Source organism: Danaus plexippus, chromosome 8 (assembly GCF_018135715.1).
Source record: "Danaus plexippus chromosome 8, MEX_DaPlex, whole genome shotgun sequence".
In the NCBI taxonomy this organism is placed as follows: Eukaryota; Metazoa; Arthropoda; class Insecta; order Lepidoptera; family Nymphalidae; genus Danaus; species Danaus plexippus.
The window spans coordinates 1,848,463-1,862,374 of NC_083542.1; the positions used below are offsets into that span (position 1 = coordinate 1,848,463).

At 29.6% G+C, this 13,912-nt stretch overlaps 1 protein-coding gene across 1 annotated transcript; it reads left to right on the top strand.

Moving 5' to 3' along the window:
- Positions 1-419: 419 nt before the first annotated feature.
- Positions 420-9,928, top strand: LOC116773470 (uncharacterized). Its single transcript, XM_061521225.1, has 15 exons — positions 420-592; positions 1,555-1,791; positions 1,895-2,101; positions 2,194-2,367; positions 2,664-2,880; positions 2,974-3,212; positions 3,690-3,899; positions 5,986-6,022; positions 6,212-6,426; positions 7,107-7,346; positions 7,623-7,832; positions 7,934-8,101; positions 8,234-8,450; positions 8,601-8,839; positions 9,688-9,928. Exons 1-15 carry the CDS (start codon positions 563-565, stop codon positions 9,910-9,912), a joined length of 2,865 nt encoding a protein of 954 aa, XP_061377209.1. The 5' UTR covers positions 420-562; the 3' UTR covers positions 9,913-9,928.
- Positions 9,929-13,912: the final 3,984 nt, after the last annotated feature.

Consider the following 13,912-nt stretch of genomic DNA (forward strand, 5'->3'; position numbering starts at 1 on the left):
TCTATCGAAACGTAAGTAATTTTATGCTATAAACTTGATAATTTTATATCAAAATGAAATAAATATAAATAAAAACGTTATTTTAAATCTCTACTCACAAAATATTTTTGCTTTTAATATGTTCTCTTTAAGATGTTCTGAATTAAAATGAGTAATGAAAATAGTAACGTTAAATAAGTTGGTTCGGTTTTTTGGAAAATATTATCTGAACAAGTGTTAGTGAGTTATAAAATGTTACGGTTAAATATATTGTCAGTTCCCATGCACATCTGACAAACCATCGAAATACTATTAAATTGAACAATAGAAGTGGGTAATAATAATTTATTTTATGTTCCATTTCAGTATTTATAATACCACAGCGTTATGTCTTCTCTATAATGGCCTTGCTTGCGGTCGCTAACGCGTACACAATGCGAGTATGTCTTAATTTGGCCATAACGCAAATGGTTAAAAGGACGGTTGCTGTGGAAGGTGATCCTAATTACGATCCCGATGCGTGTCCTGATCCCAATGTTGATCAGACATCGCATCCAAGACATTGGCTAACATTACATTGACTATGTCCCATTATCTTCGTCAGGATACAGGGGTGGGTTAAGAATATTAATGATCTGTTCCATTGTCATTCCTGTTAAATTACTTTTTTTCTTTTTAATTTAACATTCACATGTAAGTGGTACAAATTGTTCACAAAGACACATGATGGTGGAATAAGTATTTGATTAATAGAATTAATGAAAGACATAGGGATAATTTTTTTTCCGGCGAAATAAGTTTTAATTTACTTCGCAAATAACATTCGGATTTTTTACTTAGGACCTTAACTTTTTTCTTATAGAATATAGCAACAATGTAATTATATTATAAGCAAATAATGTTTTCATGTCTATGTTTAGTTAGAAGTGTTAGTATGCTCTTTAGTCTGTTTGAGTGATATTAAGATTAAAATGTTGTTTTTGCAAATTTTTGATATATATGTATTAAATATAAATATAGCGTATTTCCTATTGTCACTTTATCTTCGACAACCAGGCTAAAGATAATTTATTAGAATAAGAGATAAAACTATCTTAAGTGTTTCCTGTGATATAACCTAAGCTTTATTTTGATTTATTTTTATATTAAGGGGATTTAAAAAATATATAGGTAGGTAGGTTTAAAAGGACATAAGTAATTTGAAGATTTGAAAAATGATAAAGGAATCCAAACTATATTTTTTAATATTTTTGTTCAAAATAATGACGGGGAAGCTTTACTGTATCGGAGTAATTTTATTTAAATTAATATATGATGTAATATGTTCATAAATACGACTAAACACTTAGTTTAAATGGACGAGTATTTAAATGTTATGATATATTATTTTATATAACTTGAGAGCTCGTATACCTGCTTTTGAGTTTGGCGTCATGTTAATTATGGCTGCTTTGTCGTCCTAAATTGATGAAAGCTAGTTGCAAAATCTTTTTTTTTACTTTGCTTAATTTAAGCAAAACATAATTTGGCTCTTAAATAATATAAATTGCATGAGGTTTCCATTGTTTGTTGCAGCCCGTACTTTTCGAATGGAGCGAAGCAACGCAAGGTCTTGTCCTTAGCGCATTTTACTATGGTTACGTGCTTACTCACATACCCGGAGGTATTATTGCTGAACGTTATGGTGGTAAATGGGTTCTCGGATTAGGTCTACTGTCCACTGCTCTCTGTACATTTATCACACCTTTTGCTGTTAAAACTGGTGGAGCAACTGCCTTGTTTATACTTCGTGTTGTTGAAGGGTTTGGAGAGGTAGATTACCTTACGAATTGTATACAAAAGACAAATAATATGTATTTATGACTTGGTAGCTGATGTTTATTTATTCCTAAAATTTCATTTGTTTTTGCTGCAGGGGCCAACAATGCCAGGACTTATGGCAATGATATCTAAATGGGCACCAAAATCTGAAAGGGCTCGTATAGGAGCAATTGTTTTTGGAGGCGCACAAATTGGAAACATTGCTGGATCTTATTTCTCGGGTCTGATTATTCATGCAGGTTCTTGGGAAAATGTATTTTATATGTTTGGTGGATTTGGACTAGCTTGGTTTGCTATTTGGGTAAATTATACATTATTTAAACATATATATTTTTTTATCGATATATAAATTTTTAACTACGATTAGTTTCTAATTTAAATTATTCTTTTCAGTCTGTACTCTGTTATAGCACACCAAATACACACCCATTTATATCGGATAAAGAGAAAAAATTCTTGAATGAAAATGTACAAGCCCTCATCCATAGCGAGAAACAAATTTTAGATCCAGTGCCATGGAAAGCTTTACTCAGATCTGTACCTTTATGGTCTTTGATAATTGCTGGTGTAAGTTAACATTAGTATTACAATGTCTGATATAAGTACATAAGGAGTTATTTTATAATTTTTCTATATCATACAATGTGTGCGGTGTTATAGCAAGTCTTTAAATTGTACACGTACTCGTAACTATGAGGTTATTGGAATATTTTTTTTTAGTTTGTTTTTTTTTTGCTCAATGCCAATAGATGTTTATATAATATTAGTGAGAAAATATTATTTATCGTAATATCTACTTTTAAGAGAACAATGACAAAAACAGGTTTCTACATTATCTTTTAATCATATTGATGAAATTTTAGATTGGTCACGACTGGGGCTACTTCACAATGGTGACAGATTTGCCTAAGTACATGACAGATGTCCTTAAATTTAACATTAAGTCAGCTGGATTACTATCAGCGTTACCGTACGTCGCTATGTGGATTGCTTCGTTTTTCTTTGGTTTGCTATGTGACTTCTGCACCAAGAGAAAGTATCATAGTATTCAGAATGCAAGAAAAATTTACACTACAATTGGTAAATCATGATTTATATTTAATTTGAGTCACGTTATCTAAATTTTTAGTATATTGTGACAAAGATGTCTAAATATTTATTTTAAATTGACAGCGGCGACTGGACCAGGTATCTGCATTATCTTAGCATCGTATTCTGGTTGTGACACTACTCTTGCTGTCTTTTGGTTTATCGCTGCTATGACCTTGATGGGTGCTTACTACAGTGGAATGAAAATAAACGCATTGGACATAACACCGAATTACGCTGGTACAACAACAGCAATGGTTAATGGAATTGCTGCTATTTCTGGCATCATTTCACCTTACCTGATAGGTTTACTCACTCCACATGTAAGTTTATAAACGATGTTATTTTTATATTTTCGTTATTTCAACAAACTATGAATCTATTTTTTTTTTTGTTTTGTCCAATATAAGTCAATCTTGTCACCTAAAACCCACCAACTTGTATTCTTAAAGGGGGATATTGATAAGCTAATACCAGGTATTTTTTGTACTTGAAATAGATAAAACCTGTCGCTTTAATATACTTTTCTCTTAAAAGACCAACTACATGAAATTATCATAAAAGATAATTGATAAGATACTTTAGTTATCTAAATGTCACGTTTACAAATAAAATCATAACAAAATAAAAGATACAACGTCAATGAGGAAAAACAAGAGGAAAAGACGTAAGAACTAAGCAGTGCTGTTAATTATGATAATAAAATCAAACTCACAAAGAAATATGAACAAAATAATGCAGTGTGTTATGTTAATAGGAAAAAAGAATATATTAAACATCAAAATCTTGTTTGTCCACAGTCAACTTTGAAAGAATGGAGAATCGCATTCTGGGTTTGCCTTGCCATTTTGGTAATAACCAACATTATTTATCTAATATTCGCTAAAGGGGAACAGCAATGGTGGGACGATGTTAAGAGGTATGGTTATCCAGAGAATTGGAAACACGGTCCTCTGCCAGTGAGACAAAATGACACAGAAGGATCAAAGAGTGAAAAAACCAAAGAGACAAAATAACCTTAATAAATTCTAGTCATAAGTTTTTAATTTATTTTAATATTAATGTTTTAATAAAATGTTTCAAAAATATTTGTTTTGGACTCTTTATTTTATGTATATATCCGATTTGTGGACAACTTGCCTTGAGTTACCTTGCACTATTTGATAAGAAACACCACAAAAAAAATCTTGTTTTTTGAAAAGGTAACCTTACACTTTCGCAATAATTAATATTGATTTATTAATTTAATTTACATGTACTGAAAAACCAGTAACCAGATCCTGTCGCTCGTTTTGCATCTAAACACTTTGTAGTTTCCGACGCTGACTAGTTTTTGCGTGTTCTCCCGCTGATAAGCAGATTTCTTTAATAATAAGTCTTATTAAAACTCAATAACGTATAAAAAGGTTGTTTATGATTTAGCACCATAATAACAAGTACTTTAGAAAACTTGATGATATAAAATGTAAAACAGAAACAAAAATAAACTATTTGAATGTGAGTGAAAACTGAGTACTAACTGAGGACTAACATAGAAATTGTAATGTTTACACGTTGAATGTTTTATTTTTTTTAATAGTATATCGTCCCCATTGATATAAATACAAATAAAACATAGTTTTAGTTAATTTTATTTTCTCTACTCAAATTTATTCACATTAAGTGTAAACGGCAAATACCTGAAAAATATATAGATATTATCATAAATTTAATGTTTTATAATAGTGTTATTGAGAGAAGCATTATACTTGAATCTTCTATTTTCTTTTATGACTTTTTTTAATTAAAATTGATAAATTTAGTAATTGATGGCTGTAAAAATAGTTGCTTTAAAGTATTTTACATGGATAAATTTGACAAAAAATTTTGACATCGCATCTTTCTCATTACCTATAATTTTGTTTTTTTAAGATAATTAATTTTAAATTATCCTTGAAACGAGATGAATCATGATACATTTGATAAATTATAATTTTAATCAATTTGGTTCGTTGTCAAAATCATATCATACTATTGATATTGAAAAACATATTTTGTGAGTGCTTTTGTTAGGTTCCGAGACGTTCCACGTGCTAGATAATATAATAATAGGTGCGAAATATTCTGCGAGAGTGTACAAGAGCTCAAGGACGTAACATTTATTTAAAATAAAAAATTATGTGTTCTTTATAATGTGGCCTTTAAATTAATTTGCAATTATTCATAATGTTGAAGAACAGATGATAAGATGGATTGTTATTGTCTTTAATTAAAATAACACAAATAAGAAATGCCTTTTAAAAATATAAATTCATTGCTGTTAAGTCTGTCTGTTGTTGAGTCTGTATTGTATTGTCTTTTCTGTCTTTTTTTATGTGAAAATGTATTTTTTAATAGAGTTCGCATATTATGTTATAGGAACATCAATAAAAATAAAACTAGACGATGGAGACCACAATTCGTTCTTAATGACTATCAGTTTTATAAGGTTTTATGACTAATGACCGACTTCCATTCTAATACTTTGTCTCTTAAAATATATTAAAAAATACTTATTAATCTTTCGTAGTGTATGGTTTAAACATAATTTCTGCTTTGTCTATAATTATTTATTTTAATAGGAATAAAAAAAGCTCAAAATATTTAAAGTAAAAGCAATACTAATAATAGCAGTCTTCTTGATTAAGCATACCTTTTACGTATTTATCTACGCAGATACCAAAAATAATTAAATTCAACTCAAAAAAATTAGGTCTTTTTGTTTCGTACGTACTTGTTTTTTCAACAAGTACAAAACACACTCGGATATAGTTTTATTATATTGGATTTTATAAATTTGTGAATAGTTTAGAGCAGAAGTTATCAACAAATTTATCTTTAGTTAAAAATGACTTTGCAAAGTAAATAATCTAAGAGTCGTATATCTGATCCTATGTCACAATCGCAAGAAATATTGCGATCTTATCTCTGATAATGTCATCTTGTTGTGTCTTACACTTCAATGCGCATCGGCTAAGGAATTTTGAGCATGGTGATATAACTTTTTTGACGCAAGTGTCACCAAACAGTGAATAGGAGGTATCGTAGTAGGTATTGTTCTGCTTTTATGTAATATAAATGACTCTCACAGGATGGAGACTGATCCTAAACAGGGGTATGTTATTAAACTATGCGTATTATTTTTGTGCTTGTTTAAATATAGGGTATGAGCTCAAGAAATCCGTTTTGTTTTAAGCAAGAATTTATTCATACAAAAAACACTGTAGGAGAAAATATACAGCTTTAAGTGATCAATGTAGTTGGTTCTAAAATTTTGGAAGAAGTAAAAGAATTTGTTTTTCAGTAATATTTATACCACAGCGTTATGTGTTCGGAATCATGGGTCTATTCGCTTTGGCGAATTCGTTCACGATGCGGGTTTGTTTGAGCATAACAATAGTTACTATGGTTACCCACGTGCCTGCCACCGAACACATTCAAGGGGAAACTTGTCCCGATCCTTCACTTGCGATATCAGACGGCTCAATCAACAAAACTGTCAGCGCTGTGATTGAAACGGTAAGAATTTTTTGCTGTAAGAAAACAAACTCTAAAGCAGATTTTTTGGGTCTTGTAATGTGTAATAGTATAATATTTTCACTACCTAGTCATTCCTAATTCGTAAGGACTTATGTAGAAAATTATCAAAGGTCGCGTAGTAATATTCTGTTGTATTTTATATTTACTTCTGTTATCCTATTTTTATCTCAGGGTCTTTTATATTTGTAGTTTACAAGGATAGAAGTAAAATTTTTCATAATTATTTTAAACATACTTATAATATTAAACAGTTGCAATCTTCATCATTCATAATATACATTAGTAAATTTATAACATAGATACGATATAAACCTAACTTTTCTAAGAAATTTATTGCTTAAAGGAATAGATTTAAGGAAGACGTAAAAATATTATGGTAGTAAAACGTGCTCAAGATCAGTCATCGTATTTTCAAGGTAATAAGTTATAACTGTTAGATTTTTATGATTCTGAGTGATAATTATATATAAAATCGTAATATCTTCTAGGTCTGGTTTAATCTATAAAACAAACCTGTATATAACATGAATACAGATAAAAAATGTTTAATGTGTTGCATATTTTTAGTTTTACCTTGTGTTTAATAGATAAAGCGGTACAATTAAAAATACCAATATCACTTTTACTTCACCGATAATTTCTTTATGGACAACTTACAGGCTCGTCAGAAATATGACTGGGATGAGAAAACTCAAGGATTATTGCTCAGTGCATTTTACTATGGGTATGTTTTGACTCATTTACCTGGTGGCCTCTTAGCTGAGAAATTTGGAGGAAAATGGACCCTTGGGTTGAGCTTGCTTAGCACATCAGTTGCCACCGTCTTAACTCCATGGGTTGTTAGTATGTGGGGTGCTGTGGGACTTTTTATAATTAGAGTAGTCGAAGGGCTGGGTGAGGTAATTCATTTAACTTTAAAAATTCATACTTATTAAGATTTCATGACACGTTATTTTTTGAGTAAATGGTTAAATTTTTTGAAACAGGTTTAAAATTGATTTAATAAATAAAATAATAAAATTTAATTTATAATTCGATCGTTTTAAAATTTTATTTCACAAATTTGTATTTTTATTTATGGAAAAAAAAATAATTACACTCACACAAATATTGTTTTTATTTTAGAAAAGTAAACAATTGTAATCGGTATTTCTCTATTTTACGATACCTTTCAGGGGCCGGTTACTCCAGCGTTTGTCCTTTTAATGGCTCGTTGGGTACCGCCATCAGAACGGTCACGATTCGGTGCTATGATATTCGGCGGGGCTCAAATAGGCAATATCGCTGGCCCATACATCTCAGGATTACTCCTTGCGGATGGCGGAGATTGGGCAAATGTATTTTATGTGTTTGGAGGGCTCGGTATAATATGGTTTATCTTTTTCGTAAGTATCTTTGTTTGTAACTTTTTAAGTTTAAGATATATTTATACATATTCTCTTTATTTGTAAATATAACATGATTTAAATTCTTTCCTGAATTTTAGAGCTTACTCTGCTATAGTACACCGAATAGTCATCCATTCATATCGGATGAAGAACGAAATTATCTGAATGCTAATATCGTTGCTTCTGGTTTGCACAAAAAATTACCACCAGTTCCGTTTAAAGCCCTGCTTCGATCCGTACAACTATGGGTTTTAGTAGCGGCTGCTGTAAGTATACCGATATGACTTAGTAGATTTATTAGATATATATTTAACTCTTTCCCTTATAAATTACGTTCATATAACGTTCACATTCAGAAGTATAAGTAATTTAGAATTATTAGTATTAGTAAATTACAGGTTGGCCATGACTGGGGCTACTTCACTATGATAACGGATCTACCGAAATATTTCTCCGATGTGTTAAAATTTAACATAAAAGACACAGGACTCATGTCTGCACTCCCATATATTGCTATGTACATTTGCTCTTTCATTTTTGCTTCGTTTTGTGATCTTTGCATCAAAAAGAAATGGCACAGCATTACAACTGGAAGAAAAATTTATACAACTCTATGTGAGTATCACGATTTAATTTGCATCTATATAGTAGGTAGGCTGTTGTAAATAATTTAACAAATGTATAAATCTCTTGTAGAATTTAAAAGTAAGCTCATTACCACAGTATGTTCTTGAATTTATCTGACGGAAGAATATTTTTCCTCAGCTTCAACAACACCGGCTATTTTTATTATTCTGGCTTCGTACTCGGGCTGCGACCGCACTCAAGCGGTGGGATATTTCGTGGCATCTATGGCCTTTATGGCGGGTTTCTATAGCAGCGTAAAGATCAATGCCATGGACATCGCTCCGAACTACGCTGGTACATGCTCTGCCTTTGTAAACGGATTGGCTGCGGTATCTGGAATTATAACGCCATATTTGGTTGGTCTTTTGACACCCGATGTAAGTGCTCTATTGGTATTATTGAATTCTAAAACTATATTATCAACATACATTATACATAAGTAATGTAGTTTGACACTATCATACCCTAGCATAAGTTTCTTACATTGATGCAAAAATTTTATATATCTTATAAAACAGAAAAATTTCAGTGCATTTGTGTTAAAATTAAAATGTTTTTATTTTTAATTTTGGAGAGCTTTAACTCATTACACTCTTATAAATGACAGCGATCATAATCACATATATACTTTTAAATTAGTTTTGGACTTTTTAAGACGCGCTTTTGCATCTTTTTACTATAGGAAGACAAACGAAAGCACTTTTTCTTTTGATTCAAAAAGAACATTGCTGCCTTATTTGCATTTAAGATACACGAAGGCTTATCTCTGAAAAAATTAAATACAAAAACAACCTACAAAAACAAAGACTTTTGTTGAGATTCATTGAGCGTTTCAAATAAGACGGTTGAACGCCTTTGCTCAAAGGTGAAATTAAATTAAATTAAAAAAAATCATTTCCTATATTAAAAGATATTACGTGCTTACAAATTTATAATATTATAAAGGCAAATTTCAAATTGTATTGTATTGTATTTGTAGTGTATTGTATTTTATGTATTATATTTGTAGTGTATTGTATTTGTATTTTATGTAGCGTATTGTATTTGTGTTGTATTGTATTGTTAATAAGATATTGTTATATGCCTTGTTTATTCACATATCTATATTTATACATTAACATTATCGAATAACCCGGTAATATAATATCTAAGCATCGGTTTAGAACATGAAGAAAATATTAAAATTAATAAAGTATAATTATTTAAAGAAAATAATGTATTTCAGCAAACACTTCAACAATGGCGATTAGCGTTCTGGACAATTTTTGTAGTACTTATTGGTACTAATATTCTATATGTAATATGGGGTTCTGGTGAGCAACAATGGTGGGATGATGTGGATAAACTTGGGTACCCAGAGAATTGGAAACATGGACAACTCAAGACCAGACAAGCAGACACCGAGAAGAAAGTGGTTCATCCAAAGCACGATCACTCACCGGTGCTGTAGAAAATAAATAAATGCTTTAATTCACGTATTTTTTTATTTGAGCTATATTTTAATATTTTAAACTGCAACGTTTTAAATATATCAGACTTACTTCCTTGTATGTGATGTGAAATAGCAGGCAAGTTTAATTTTTTTCAGGCAAATGTCAGGCATTTAACTTAGTAGCGAGATTTGTATACATTTATTTATGAATCCCTATGAGAGATTTCGTGCTTTTGACATATATTATTCTATCTGTGACATTTCTATATTCAATGAGGGGGTAAAAATATCCGTGTGTCAATTTAATCCTAGCGATATTGTTATCATTTATATTTATTACCATACAATATGCTTTCAGTTTGATATTTTTTTAAGTATTCAAATAGTGTAATCGTATTGTTGGTTATGAAACGTTGCATAGAAATTAATTTCTTTTGAAGTAATCTGTAGAACTTCTAGGGTTTCGGATTTGTTTACATCTGGAAATTGGATTGTTTATTATTTCATTTATCCTTATACAGTCTATTAAGGAAATATACCTCATATTTTTCCATTAATAACAACGATAACCGTCAAAGTAAAAAAAGTATTCCGAGTAAAAATATTTACCAAAAAACCTTTTGGTAAGTATTTGCTTTTTTTTTAATAATAATTAAAAAATTGTTATAATAAATACTGAATACGCTTTATACAAGTAGTAGTGTTAGTCAATATTCTACAGTAATGAAAAATGTTGTTCACGCCTTAGCAACTCTACGGTAATAAAAATAGCTCTTGAAGTATTGGATTTCTTTTATACAATAAAGTCCAATTTTAGCTCTCATTGAGAGGCAAAGAGCACTGACATTGCTTAAATTTTAAATAAAATGACGGTATTCAAAATATTTATATCATTATCATAAAGTCAAAAACGATTTATACAAAGAAAGATTTATGCGAAAATGTAAGCGCCTGTAGTAATTTATTAACAAGATTGACTTTGTTTGTAAATTCATTATTTCACTGGCAGGAACTGGAAGTTCGAGATCTCACACAAATTGCATTGTGACCTAACAGTTACAACAGTTGTAAACTAATATCTAAACTATCGCATTTAAAATTTTCCATTACTCCTAAAGTTTCTGGGAAATTGTTGTAAAAAATTAACATTAAAGTTTCCTTATAAAAGAATTAAGAATTTATGGAGTACATTTAACTTATTTTTATTACAATCGTTTTTATAATTAAAAAACCTTTCAGTTCTTAAGATAAGTGTTTCATTTAGTGCAATTTTCATCTTCATAGCTACCGATCTTAAAACTACAAACACTCGTTTCCGATTTTTAAATATTTTAAAGTAGATGTAATTTTATCATATTATAATGAAATGTAAGTATTATCTCAGCATTGCTTAAATAATAAAAACATACTGAATAGTAGAATGTTTTATTTTTATTTTGTGTCACAAGTTATTTTAAATATCCATAAAAGTAGGTGGCTGGTGACATAGCATCTTGGCGTATATGGTATCAAAATATATATTTTTAACTACACTTCTACCAACGATCAAATTGATTTGTGACCTCTCGTACATGGCTGTCTTTCTCAATCATTGTTTAAATATTAAATAACTATGTATATTTGTTAAACAGTTTTTATTAAGTTAAACAACTGCGCTCTCCAACTTGTTACGCTTTAATAATATTATGTGTGAAAAGTTTACGTCATATTCATGTATATTTTGAACTCTAGTTCTATATTATTAGAACTTTTCCTAATTGATTCGATGAAATTTTTTATTCAAAAGACTTTACAACTGCAATATAATCAGTAATTGAGCTCATAAAACCTATTACAAAATTAATTAACTTTACAAATATTATTTATAGAATTCTTAAGAATTTATTTTCTTAACAATATTGTACAATAATCTCAGCTGCGACAATTATAACATTATTATATCATGAACATAAAACTTTGTGACTAGACTGTGATATTGGTTTTAGATTACTTACTTCTTAATATCCCGTCATCTTAAACTAACTTGATTCATTATGTATGACGTTTTATTTTTCATAAACTTTTATTATCAGGCCTTATAAAAATACATTAAACGTTATTGAGTAAAGAAATATCAAATATTTCCATTCAGTTCCAACCTCAGCTTGTGTGGTCACTTAATTATCCTATGAAATTATGTTTATCTTATTCTATTTTACGTTAAAGTCAAGTAAAAGAAAAAAGAAAATCAAATAAAGTATTTAAAAAGCCTCGAGAAGCTATTTCTTTGTAGACTCATGGGACGGAAAATTCTATTTTATGCCAGTATTGCCTTAAGGCCTTTACAAAACTCTGGGCGCACTCACACGAGGGTTAATATTACTTCCTTTCCTTTTATTACTCGAATACGGTAAAGTTGAATGAGGATTTTATATACATAGCTTTAATATGTATGTATCTCCCTTTTAGAGTTCCAATCTCTTTAACAGTGCCGTAGCTCTACAAAGGAAGCATGTTTAGAACTTACGATTCGATTACAGATAATTAAAATGCTATCATCATAACTATTAGCTCTCAATCTAATTTATTTAAGAAATACTTTTAAATTTTTTTTTATTATGTACTCTACAACCAAAATGAGTAATTTCTTTGCGATTGAAGAATATATTTTGTGACAGTTGCCTTGATACTTCAATTTGAGTAGTGAATGAGAGCTTTTTTTTGGTGAACTTAACAATCCCTTAGAAAGTCAGACTCGTCAGACGATTAAATGTTTTTTTTTTCATATTAAACCCTTAGATACAACCACCCGCATCATGCAAACAATCAGATTAACAAACGTAAATTAGTAAAAATACGTAGAGCCATAATGCTATCAATATCTGACGCGCTCGAGGATGTCCATGTATCAGTTTTTGTAAATATTTAAAAATTTACAGCCGCTTCCCCCACCGATGAAAAGGTATATATCATATAGCATTTTTTTCTTCTTATCATCTAAGCTTTGCAACGCAATAGGTCTCTATGACGCTGAAGTAAATCCCCGTTTAACATCGTGGGCTCCCCTACTACCGAGAGTAGTAGTGAGGGAAAACACTTTAACGTGTTAAACTTGTTTGTTTGCTGGGACTTTGTATGTCACTTTTTTACAGCTTTCATACACCAAATAACATATTTTTAAATTATAATGTAGCCAAAGCACTTGTATTTATAAACCTAAATATATGTGTACATTTTTTTTTTTAAAGTGCCTATTCAGTTTTTTTATTTAAATGTGAATTGTTAATTTACAACGTTATAATTCGGTTGAACATTTTCAATAAGATTTGTAATCTTTAAATCTATTATAAAATTTCTAGATTATGTGTAGTTCATATATTTTTTGATAATCAATTTTAAATTGTTCTAAAATATATTGAACTTATACAAAAAAATCATTCATAGTTTTTCAAAGTTGATAAATAAATTATGAAATAATTTAATTTCTGTTTTATAATGAAAGCTAATAAACTCTGCATAACCCGACTAGTCACGTGTTACACGTGAAACTTTTTTTATCTTAATTGTCTTTAGTAAAACAATTCATGCGTGTTGACCTCTGCTTGTTAATAGCGCTAAATTTCTTCGATAACATAGAAAAGATTTTAAGGAATTTAAGAAAAAATTTCAGTACTTATAAATTTCGTGTATTTAAGTTTCACTTTATTTAAATCTTCAAATTTTCTATAATAATATCATATTAATATTTTGGAGTCTTAGTGAATAATATTTATTTAGTATAAGGAAAATCCTGCACTAATCTGCTTTTGAATACCTGAGGTGTTTTTAACAAGCAAGTCTTTACGAAGCTATAAAATCCCTTTGCAACCGTTTTGATGATTACGTTTACTTTTAGAACTATGATTTTTTATATAATTTAATAATTAAATTCTTTAAGTTATTCAATTAAATATTGGCGTCTTCTCGGTTGAAACTGTGTTTTTAATCTTTAATTGGAATAAAACTTATTCACATACTTTGTGAGTCTAAGTTAGAACAT